Below are 12167 nucleotides of genomic sequence, written 5' to 3'. Positions count from 1 at the left end.
CTATGTAGCTGGTTATTTATTAGCTATATGGCTAATTTAGCTAGTTAGCTAACTGTCTAGCTGGTTATCGATTAGCAATCTTTTAGCTAGCTAGCTAGCTTTCTATCTATTTGAGTTACTTCTGGGTTGAGTGAATGCTGGCGCATGTGGCTGCCGCTGCTCACCCGAAGAAAAACGGATTCTGTGGCGCTTATAAATTAAATGTATTATTATTAATATTATTATCTATTTTGTATCTGTTAGCTATCTATTAGCTATCTATTAGCGGTATGGCTGGCTAGCTATATAGCTATCTATCTATTAGCGGTCTGGTTGGCTGGATATCTAGCTAACTATTAGCTATCTATTTGCTACCTAGCTAGCTTTCTATCTATTTGAGTTACTTGACACCTAGCCGCCAGATAGCCGACAGATAGCCGAAAAACCATGTTATTATTATGATGAAAAGAAAATCACACAATATTTGGCAATAAGTGGCTTTTTGGAAAACCAAAAAATGAGAAACATAATAAATAAATGAAAACAAAATAGTGTTAGGTAGGTACGAATAAAAAATATAAATATTCACTTTGTTTCGTGGTCAGTTTTGACGGTTTTTGGCAAATTTAAACTAGCCAATCACAAAATGGCACTCAGATCTCCCATCCGTTTTATGTCACGCCTTTAATCACGATTTGACCAATGGCTGAACAAATAGGCGGAGCGAACGAAATAACAGCGGTGCATTTGAAGGGAATCAACATGGCCGCGGGTGAAAATGTCGACCAAGCCGCTCCAAATACGAGGTAAAGACACGTTCTGCCGTTACGATTTTACGCAACGATGGGGGAAATCGCGCGGTTCCAAAGCGGAACGTAGAACATGGCGGCCGTAAAAGCGAATAAAACCGAATTTATGTCCCTGTCACTCGTGTTCGTAGCCGCTAAGCTAACAACCCCAATATTTAGCTACGCTACATTTATTAAATGTACTCTGTACTCGCAGTTGTATATCTTTTTGTGAAGTCCGTCATCGTTACTGTTTGATCACGTTGTATATTCATTTTAAAAGGGGAACGTTCGCAAAAAAAAAAAAACAAATGGCTTGCAATATCTCAAGGTTTTTAATTTTTGCTCTTCAGCTATAAAAATGGAAATCGGTCATTATAATAATAATAAGACATTTAATTTATAAGCGCCTTTCAAAACTCTTATGGTCACTTTACAGTCACCGGATACGTTTTTCTGTGGGTGAGCAGCGGCAGCCACATTCGCCAATAAAGTAAAACTAATCACCATTTGATGACAATACTCTGATTTTACCTTGAAATTGGCATCTTTTTTTCTCCTTCATTTCTAAAGGCTAGCTAGCTCGCTGGCTAGCTGTGTCCTCGCTTTAGTTGTACAAAATGGAGGATTACTATATGTATATGGATGGTAGATTTTATTTTATTATTATGAGTATTTTTTTTTTTTTTGTGGCATCCAGATTTCAGCCGATATTTAATAATAATAATAAATACATCTCACCTATTTTATTCCCGTCAAGCCGTTTTTGGCCATTTCAGAATCAGAATACCTTTATTTGTCCCACAATGGGGAAATTTGCAGTCCACAGCAGCAATTGAAAAGGGCAAAACAGCAGCACCGTGGTGGGACGGGATCATACGTCATTATAAGATGCATAGCTTGGGAAATCCCACGAAAAACAATTACGTGCTTCACAAAAATGCAATGATATACGACTGCGAGTAGAGAGTGCGCTCGCTTCACTGGCCAGAGACAATCGCGGTGGAATATAGCCAACTGTAGCGTACCCAGTTAATGTAATCAAATGGGTGTATGACGTCGTCCCTTTCGAAGCGGGCGCTCCACCATGATGGTCCATCAGGACGCGGTACCCCCAAGAGGCTCTCGGGCCACCACCGCCGCCCGCCTGCCCGTCATCTTCAATCCGGACTTTTTCGTGGAAAAGCTCCGGCACGAGAACGCCGACGTCTTCCTGGAGCTGGTTTTGAGCAACATCACTCGCCTGATTGACCTTCCGGGCGCCGAATTCTCGCAGCTCTTGGGCGAAGAGGGTCCCAAGACCCCCGGCTTCTTTCGCTCCTTCAACTTCCTCAAACGCAAAGGTGTGTTTTGGTGAATATCAATCAATTGGTAAAAACGTGTGGTTCGAAACAATTGAGAGGAGAGTACTAGTGATACCTCTGTTTACGAAGCCCTTGGCTTACGAACTTTTCGGTTTACGAACATTAAATTGATGAACATTTTACTTTGGCATACAAACTATTTTTTGGGATACACACGGAGCTGCCACAATGAGTGATGTGTCGTTGGCGAACGAGCCCGCTGTCCTAACAAGAAAATGGCAGCCGCCTTGTTTTTGTCCTCTATTCCCCGCCCCCAGTCTTCGGCTAAAGCCGCGTGATTGGTCAAGAACGCAGCACTGAGTGGAGGTGGTTTAAACATGAACGAGACAGGCAGACAACAGAGGGAGAGAGTGAGAAAATGGATCGAAAACAGTGACATTTGGACTCGTTTCAACTTTATTGATAGTTCAAAGGCAGAGTGTAGACTGCAAGGTTAAAATTCCCATCAATCAGGCTCCACATATAACCCGCACAAGCCATCTGTACACTTGATGCAAAAAGCTAAAGCAACCCAGCTAAACAGGACACAATTGATGAGGAACTAGGTAAAATGATGGCAGCGAAAGCACCTGCAAGGGATCATTCCTCAAGATGGTGGAAGATGAAGGCTACGTTCCGCATCAAGTGTTTAATGCTGATGAACTCCATTCCATGAAGCCATCAACGACTATCACAAAGGTCAATAAAACCACTTTATTATACATAGTACAGTTTATTTCTTTCGGTTTAGAAAATTAGAAAATGATGTTTAATGGGGACCTGGGAACGGATTATTCTCATTTGAATGGTTTCCTATGGGAAATTAATTTTTGGGATACACGCTTTTCGCCGTACACACTCTGTCTGGGAAGCAATTAAGTTTGTAAGCCGAGGTATCGCTGTACTGCCCGATCTAAGGACCGCATATTGAAAGTGACTGTTGTTGTCGTCATCTCAGATAAAGGCGCCATGTTTGGGGCTGCGCTGTCAGAGAGCGCCGTGGCTCACATATACCGCCTCATTGAATTCCTCAGCAAAAGTAAGCTCACATCGACTGTTCTCGTCTATTTCCTGCTTTAATTTCCCGTTTTATTTATTTATTTACCATTCTACTTCATTGTACTTTATGCAGCCCTTCCCCCCAAAAAAGTATGAGTAAAATCAAGAAATCATACATGTATGTAACATGAAGTGCAATTGCACGTTCGCTACAGCAGGTGGCAGTAGTTGTTTTTTCTTGATTTCTTTCTTCATTTAATTAAATAAAACAAAATACAATGCAACTGCACATCCGCTTCAGTAGGTGGCAGTAGTTGTTTATTTGTTTGTTTAATTTAAAAAAGGTGTAACAGCACGTCCGCTACAGTAGGTGGCAGGAGATGTCCTTTGCATTTTTTAAACTTTCCTTGTTTTTTTTTTTTTTTTTTACACCTAAATAAGGTGTAATTGCACATCTCCTACAGCAGGGGGCAATAATTGTTTTTTTTTGTTTATTTCTTTATTTATTTAATTGAAGAAAAATAAAACGAAAGGTGAAACTGCACATCCGCTGCAGTAGGTGGCAGTAGTTGTCTTTTGTGGTTAGTTTTAAAAACTTAAATTAAAACCTTAAGCTCTCTTGTTTCAGTCTAATATCATATTGATGATTGTATCTCGTAGATTATTTTGCAAATGACGACACTCCTGTGGTCTATATCTGCTGGAGACAACTTCCTCTCTATCTCTCTTGGCTTCCTTCCTCCTGCCCCGAAGAGCATCTCTAGCTGCCAGAGAAATCAATCAATCCTCATCATTTTTTGTATAAACGTATTTCCTGCTGATTGAATCTTTCCAAGAGAAGAACAGAATTTGTCGTCTTCCACTGTGGACTAAGCGCTCTTCCGGATTGGCAGATCTTGAGGTGGAAGGCCTTTTCCGGGTTCCCGGCAACAGCGTCCGGCAGCAGGCGCTGAAGGACCTCCTGACTAGCGGCGCCGACGTGGACTTGCATACGGCGGGCTTCCATGCCAACGACGCCGCCACGTTGCTCAAGACCTTCCTGGGGGAGCTGCCCGAGCCCTTGCTGACGCGCAGACACTTTCACGTCCACCTCCGGATCGCAGGTGCCATTTTGTGAATGAAAACACGGCTAACGCGCTAGCTTTTTTGTTTTGTTTTTAAAAAATCCCGCCCGCCTCCTTTGCGTTTCCAGACATGACGTTGCTGGACGAGCACGGCAACAAGACGTCGGCGCCCAATAAGGAGCGTCAGACGGAGGCGCTGCAGCTCCTCCTTCTTCTCCTCCCCCCCGCCAATCGCTCGCTGCTAAAGCTACTGCTGGACCTCCTCTACCACACGGCAAAGCGGCAGGAGGCCAACAAGATGTCCGCCTTCAACCTGGCGCTCATGTTTGCGCCGCATGTGCTCTGGCCTCGCCACGTAAGCGAACAAAGATTTTAAGCCCACGACCCTGGTGGAGGTATCCAACCAGAAAGCTAGCTAGATAGCCAGATAGCGTCACGTGATGGGAGGGGGCTGAAAATGAATCAAAATATTGACTTTGATTCTAAAACAAAAAAAATCAAACAAAAGCATCCTCCAGTCCACGTGCTAACCTTTTTTTGCATTTTTTTTAAACGTAACTATCTATTAGCTTTCTATTAGCTAGATATTTGTTATCTACTAGCTATCTATTAGCTAACTGGCCGGCTAGCTATATATTAGTTGTATAGATAGTTGTCTAGCTGACAGTCTATTGGCTTTCTCTTGGCTTTCTATTATCTATCTATTTGTGATCTATTAGCTATCTGGCTGGCTATCTATTAGTTATATAGCTAGTTATCTCGATGGCTATCTATTGGCTATTGGCTATCTATTGGCTTTCTATTTTCTTTCTATTGGTCATCTATTGGCTATCTATTAGCGAGCTAGCTTTCTATCTCTTTACTTCCGGGTTGAGTGAATGCTGGCGCGTGTGGCTGCCGCTGCTCACCCACAGAAAAACTTCTCCCCGACAAATGACCTTGAGAGTTTTGAAAGGTGCTAATAAATGAAATGTATTATTATTATAAAATAATCCGGTTCACCGTTTTGTGTTATTATTATTATTGTTTTTTTTTTTTTTTTCTTTTGTCTTTTGGTCAAAGTTTGTATTTGTGCATGTTTTCCCGCTATGCAGATGACAGCCAACGACCTGAAAGACCACCTGAAGACCCTCAACAATTGCATGGCCTTCCTCATCAGACACTCGCAGAAACTCTTCAAGGTGACGAAACACACACACACACATACATTCCTGTTTCAATGGTTTTGTGAGGTCCGGATAACGAGTGAGGACCACCGTTGCTGATAGACTTTGAAGACTCAATGTTACCCCATTTCCCACTTCAACTTCTTTAAAAGCAAATAAATAAAAAGTGGACTTGAACCTGAAATAACAGCAGGAGGGAGGTTTCTGAATGGACCTTCAAAGTCCTCACCCCTGTAGTGAATTTGGTTAAAATGTTGTTTTACACACACACACACACACAGTGAGTAAAAAGTGTGTGTATCCAAGTGAAATGGGAATACACACAAAAATCATTTTGGGTGATTTGTGAGGACCTCTCTGAAACATTAACATATGCATAACTAGACCCTCTAGAAGCCTTTAGAATGAAAAACTTGTGGTATAATACTTACTCAAAAACGTATACTCTTTTTTGAGTATACTATACATATACTTAAAAACGTATGTTATAAAATGTTTTTGGTCCTCACAAGACTAGTCATACAAACACACACACTCAGACAAAATCAAAGTCGGCCATTTTTTTTTTTTTTTTGTCTGATTCTGTCGACGTTATCACCCGTTGGACTTGTTTGATGCTGGTTTGTTTGTGTTTCAGGCGCCGGCGTACCTCAGGGAACATGCCCGAACACACTTCATGAAGACTGCCACTTTGCGCAGCAAGGTCAGTCGAAGGTCAACCTATTTACATTGTTTAACTCATTCACAAATTTATTCAGGAATTGAAAATCTGACGCGGTGCGTCATTCCCAAATTTGTTAGTTTGTTTTTTTTTTTAAATCAGAATAATGCTTGGGTGCCGATAAAGGGCTGGCCATGGCCTCTGGCGATGTGTTTTTATTTTCCACAAGGAGGCAGCATTTCCTTTTTCTTCATGTTAGCGCTTTGTTTCAGCTTCAACTGTTGTTAAAAGCGGCCTGGCTGGCTAGCTATCTAGCTAACGATTAGCTCTCTATTAGCTAACTAGCTAGCTTTCTATCTATTTGAGTTACTTTCGGGTTGAGTGAACGCTGGCGCGTGTCTGCCGCTGCTCGCCCATAGAAAAATTTATCCTGTGACTGTAAAGTGACCTTGAGAGTTTTGAAAGGCGAAATGTAAAAAAAAAAATAAAATGTATTATTATTGTTGTTATTGTTATTATTTTCTATTTTCTGTTAGTTATCTATTAGCGGTCTGGCTGGCTATTTAGCTAGCTATCTATAACTATCTAATAGCTATCTATCTAGCTTTCTATCTATTTGAGTTACTTCCGGGTTGAGTGAACGTGTGGCTGCCGCTGCTCGCCCAGAGAAAAAAAGAGCTAGCCAGCTAGCCTACAGATAGCCGACAGCTAGCCTAAAAACCACAAATATCTGGTGCTTGAAAATTATTGGTTGAATCCGGGAATGTACAGACGCTCTCCTACTTACTAACATTGGAGTTACAAACTTTTTTGTATTTGTAGTAACATGTAGTATTCTCTCCAGCTGTACATGTACATATCTTTATAGAGCGTATATTTTATTCAATGTTTATTTTTCAGTAGAAACTGGTCAATACTGGTTACTTATACAAGCCTTAAACATACGTTCCATACAAAATATAGCACTGAAGCAACTTACGAACAAATTCACCTTACGAACAACCGTTCGGAACGTATCTCGTTTGTAAGTTGGGTGTAGCGTCTCACAGCGGGTGAGTAAAGTTTTCCGCCGCTGACGTAATCTGTACCTCAGGACGACCTTGACCTCTTATCACCCAACGGCTCGCCCCGCCGGCTGGTGGCCCCGCCTCTAAAGCGACGGGCGCCCCCGATTGGTTCAGAGGAGTGCCCGTCGCCCGCTCAGCTGCGCACGGAGGAGGCGCTTAAGGACCTTTTCAGGCACGTTCAGCACAACATGCCCGACTCGGCCAAGAAGAAGAAGCTGGTCCGACAGGTTGGATACCCGCTGCCATTTTTATTACCCGTAAATTCACCGATTTGGGGGAAAAAAAGGGAAAAAAGGGTAATGGGGATTGCATTGATTTTTTTTTTTTAATCTCAAAAAACATTTGAATATACCGCTAACGTCCGATTTACGACCGAGTTCTGTTCTGACCAAACGGTCGTAAGTCGAAATACATGTATTTATCAGTTTGTTAAATGTATGAATTGATTTTTTAATTAATTAATTAACCAATAAATGACTGCATTTTGTGGAATATAAGGTGCAGCTTCAATGAATGACATCTTTATTAATTCAAAATGTTGAATTGAGACTCTGAGGTTAAACGACTCGCAAACTCCTCCCTCTGGTGCCATCACGCAGTTGATTGCTGTGCGAGAGTGACATGCCGGCTGGCCGCCTTGCCAAAATTGTCGTACGCGTTGCCGGCCTGCTAGCGCGTTGCGGTGCCATGCGTCAAATTAAAATGTTTAAAAATAGGGTCTGGAGGTCGTGGTCGTAAGTCGGATGTATTAATATTAATATTTGCGTGATTTACCTGATGTGCAGATGGTCAAAGAAACAGCCGCGACCTCCCGTACGAGTCCGAACAACGAGCCCAGCAAAAAACGCCCGCGGTCACGTTCCTTCGGAGGACTCATCAAGGTAACTCGTCTTATAAACTATATAGCTTTCTACCTAGCTAGCTAGCTAGCTAGGTAGCCAGATAGCTGCTGTGTTACTTCCGGGTATAGTGAACGCTGGTGCGAATGGCTGCTCAAGTACTTATAGCTATCTATTTGCTAGCTGATAGCTATCTATTTGCTAGCTAATAGCTATCTATTCGCTAGTTAATAGCTATCTATTCGCTGGCTAATAACTATCTATTCGCTAGCTAGCTTGCTATCTATTTGAGTTATTATTATTATTTACACCAAAAAGTACACTAGTAGACTCTTTAGCGTCTAAAAGACTTTTTTTTTTTGTCATGCCTGCCCTGTCAACGTGATTCTTTTCTTTCTGATTCCAGCGTAAAACTCGTGCCGGTCAGCTGACACCGGACACAGTCGCCAGGGTAACGTACAAATGCGGCAAAGAAAATGCCAGGCAGCAGGTGAGACCCAAAATATTCATCAAAATGCCGACACACGATGAAATTACAGCGATACCTTGGTTCACGAACTTAATTGGTTCCCAGACTTATATGTGTAAGGTGAAAAGTGTGTATCCCAAAAATGTATTTCCCATAAGAAACCATTAAAATGAGAATAATCTGTTCCCAGGTCCCCATAAAACCTAATTTTCTAAGCCTTAAAACTACAAGAAATAGACCTTATTTTATGTATAATAAATGTGCGATGGTATTATAATTAAAGAAATTAACTGTACTGTATAATAAAGTGATTTTATTGACCTTTGTGATGGTCGTTGATGGCTTGATGGAATGGAGTGGCCGCTTTCATCAGCATGAAACACTTGATGAGGAACGTAGCCTTCTTCTTCCACCATCTTGAGGAATGATCCCCTGGAGGTGCTTTCTCTGCCATCATTTTATCTAGTTCCTCATCAATTGTGTTCTGTTTAGCTGGCTTGATAGCTTTTTGCATCAAGTGTACAGATAGCTTGTGCGGGTTATTTGTGGAGCATGATTGATGGGAATTTTAACCTTGCAGTTCACGCTCTGCCTTTGAATGATCAAAGTTGAAACTCTCTCTCTCGTAAACCGAAAAGTTCGTAAGCCAAGGGAGTTCGTAAACCGAGCTACCACTGTGTAACCTAAAGACGTACAATGTTCATAAGACGGCGTGTGTGCGTAGGTGAAAACGCCGCTGAGTGGTGGCAAGCACTGCGAGGCGGGGCTGGTGTTGAAAAATCCCGACTTTGACTTGAGTCGGGACAAAGTTGCTAAAGTCTCCAAGGTAGTCGACGTACGTACGAGACGAAAAAGACGTTTGCGTCCTCGAGCCTAATGCGTCCGTCCGTCTTTTATTAGGACACCGCCTCGTCTGTGATCAGATTGTTCTCACCGTCTCAGGAGATCACCATCTAGACGCCGCCGTCACCTCCTGGTCTTCAAGGAGACGTCTTCACGCTGATGGAGTTATCGTAGCATTTCTATACGAGCGACGACTGTTAGCTAGCATAGCGTTTGTGGATGTCCGCCATTACCGTCCGTACAAGGAACATTACACTAAAAAGGTGTCTGATTATTAGCTAGCTGAGCCTAGACCAGACGTCAAACGACAGCTACCGTTTAACAATGGACGACTGCTATTTAGCATTTAGCGTTTGCAAAACTGTTTTTTTAATGAACAACTTTAACCGTATAGAAAGATATGACTGTTCAGTAGCTTCTCCTTTCCCGACTGTGCCGGTTATGAGCCACCACTACTGTACGCGGAGATGTGACCGTTAGCTAGCATAGCCTATTTAAACCCTAAGAATTACAAGCAACCACTTTTGACCCCGAAGCAAGAACCAGGAGATATCTTAGCATTTCTAAGATGATTTTGTAAAGAAACAATCAAACAGGAAGTGATTTTCATTGGCTAGCACAGCCTTCGTTTACTGTTTGGCAGGCTAGTTAGCTTAGCATTCTTAAACTCTACAGTTTATACGCTTATCTAGCTTTGCCTTTGTGGACCGTACTGTTTCTTCATAACCTTTACCGAATGAAAAATAACAACCTCGCTATCTTGATTAGCCTAATATACATGCGGCGTTGACTGCTAGCTAACATATTGACAGACTGACTGGGAATGATCACTGCTAATCAATATCATATTTAATATTCAGTGTTTGAAATATGAGGACGATGTGTACTGTTTACAAGTTACTATTCTGTTGTTACTTTTTGTTGTTGTTGTATCGCCACATTTGGTTAGCTAAAGGAAGGAAATGTTAACATTCACAAAGAAAGTGGACTATTTTTTTTAATACGGGATATATTTTTTTAGGCAGGAAGGCTTTGGCGCTCAAATAAACGGCCATTTTGTAACGTCGTTTGCGATTTGCAATGCTTTTTATGGCACTTCTGAGCACTGTGTGTTGGGGGGCAAAACTGCAATGTGAAAATAATCTTCCTTTTCACAATTAACCAATTCAGCGAAATGCATCATCTTAATATTTACGTGTGAATGTTTTTTTAAACGTTGATTCATTATTGTCATTTTGTAAATGTGAAACGTCGACGCCATGTTTACGGCAGTCCACCTGACGTTCAAAGCATCACGTGATGTCGAATGTGTGATTTTATTTTTATTTCGTCTTTTGTCTAACTAAAGAGTTAAAATAACATTCACTAGCCAACAACGTCCAAGCGTGGATTAAAACTTTTCACACAAACGCTTGTTTTTCATATTTTGTCCAAAACAATCGGTATCTGTCATGCGAGTTGTTGTCCGCCAGATGGCGCCATGTTTCCGCCAGACCTCCCCTCGCCCTGGCGTCAAAGTCGCTGGCCGCTTAATAAGGTAACACGATGATCATAAATTGCGTCGTTATTTGGAGCGGGTGCTTAGTGCTTCGTATATATATTTAAATAGATATTCTGTAATCGTTTTCAAGTACTTGTTGGCCAAAATACATGAGAAAGCTCAGGCGACTGCTCACGAGCTTAGCCTTTGTGAACTAGTGATGGGAATTCCGGCTCTTTTCAGATAGCCGCTTCTTTTGACTCGGCTCACTAAAAAGATCCGGCTCTTATGACTCCCAAATGGCTCCTCACTTTGTGTGTGTGTGTTTTTTTTTTTTTTTTTTTTTTTTTTTGCTTAAATTAACTACCAAAAATTATGTGAAAAACGAATTACTCATGTAAAAAATACACTATCAAATATTTGTATTTATATGGCTTGATTTATATGTGCACAGAGTTCGCGGATGCTAACTTTAACTTTCCCGGTGGTTTCTCTGGTCTGATGATCAGATGTCACTCATTTGCTTTTCATATTAATAATGCTATCATACCAACTAGTAAAAATATCATCATTGAATCATAATAAGAGTATAATGTGATAACATTTGTCCACCTGTCTACCCTAACGCCCCCTTCTCCTCACTGCTGCGTGTGTCAGGATATCGACCAATCACGTGCGGCTAAGAAGCTATCAACCCAGCTAAACAGAACACAATTGATGAGGAACAAGGTAAAATGATGGCAGAGAAAGCACCTACAAGGGATCATTCCCCAAGATGGTGAAAGAAGAAGGCTACGTTCCTCAAGTGTTTCATGCCACTCCATTCCATCAACGAGCATCACAAAGGGCAATACAACCACTTCATTATGAAGTACAGTTTATTTTTTTAATTATAATACCATAGCACATTTATTATACATAAAATAAGGTATAATTTGTGTAGTTTTAAGGCTTAGAAAATTAGAAAAATGATGTTTTATGGGGGACCTGGGAACGGATTATTCTCATTTTAATGGTTTCCTATGGGAACTTAATTTTTGGGATAGACATTTTTCGCCTTACACACTCTGTCTGGGAACCAATTAAGTTCGTAAGCCAAGGTATCATTGTATTTGTGATTTTACTCTGCACAAATGTGCCCCTGCCTCCCCCCTGAACCCCCCCCCCCCCACATGTGGAGGCCCACAAAAGAAGAGGCCATACTCGCCCCATGGACAATTTGTTTGCTGTCACTCTGGAGTTTTTTTTTCTTTCGGGTTGGGTAGAAGGAGATTTGGGGGGGAGGGGCATAAATTCCAACTGACCCTACGACCCCCTCCCACCAGTCAAGCTTTCACTACAGATGGCCATGGCGACACTACAGTGGTTCTTATCTTAAATATGTGTCATAACAGTCTAGCTCGCGATCAAGCTAGCTACCTAGCTATCGATTTTCTATGTATTAGCTGTCTAGCTGGCTGGCTATCTCG

At 41.6% G+C, this 12167-nt stretch overlaps 1 protein-coding gene across 2 annotated transcripts; it reads left to right on the top strand.

The window, feature by feature from the left end:
* Positions 1-568: 568 nt before the first annotated feature.
* Positions 569-10609, top strand: LOC148893079 (rho GTPase-activating protein 19-like). Of its 2 annotated transcripts, XM_089007318.1 has the most exons (12): positions 571-785; positions 1842-2110; positions 3069-3149; positions 4003-4212; positions 4302-4528; positions 5268-5354; positions 5977-6042; positions 7094-7294; positions 7853-7948; positions 8313-8396; positions 9100-9201; positions 9276-10609. In XM_089007318.1, exons 1-12 carry the CDS (start codon positions 682-684, stop codon positions 9330-9332), a joined length of 1584 nt encoding a protein of 527 aa, XP_088863444.1. In that variant the 5' UTR covers positions 571-681; the 3' UTR covers positions 9333-10609. The 2 variants fall into 2 exon arrangements, with proteins under 2 accessions (XP_088863446.1, XP_088863444.1); XM_089007320.1 differs by lacking the exon at positions 9100-9201 and having other exon boundaries at positions 569-785.
* Positions 10610-12167: the final 1558 nt, after the last annotated feature.

The sequence above is a fragment of the Hippocampus bargibanti genome, linkage group LG10, assembly GCF_051943395.1.
Source record: "Hippocampus bargibanti isolate YZ-2025 linkage group LG10, ASM5194339v1, whole genome shotgun sequence".
In the NCBI taxonomy this organism is placed as follows: Eukaryota; Metazoa; Chordata; class Actinopteri; order Syngnathiformes; family Syngnathidae; genus Hippocampus; species Hippocampus bargibanti.
The sequence above is the reverse complement of the archived record's forward strand: the minus strand, read 5'-3'. Positions and strand labels throughout refer to the sequence as shown.

Bases quoted from the DNA above. Each gene is read 5' to 3' on its own strand.
- LOC148893079 (XM_089007318.1), top strand. From the start codon at position 682: ATGGCTGAACAAATAGGCGGAGCGAACGAAATAACAGCGGTGCATTTG. The intron at 4,529-5,267 runs GTAAGCGAACAA...CCCGCTATGCAG, and splicing joins ATGTGCTCTGGCCTCGCCAC to ATGACAGCCAACGACCTGAA. The intron at 5,355-5,976 runs GTGACGAAACAC...TTTGTGTTTCAG, and splicing joins ACTCGCAGAAACTCTTCAAG to GCGCCGGCGTACCTCAGGGA.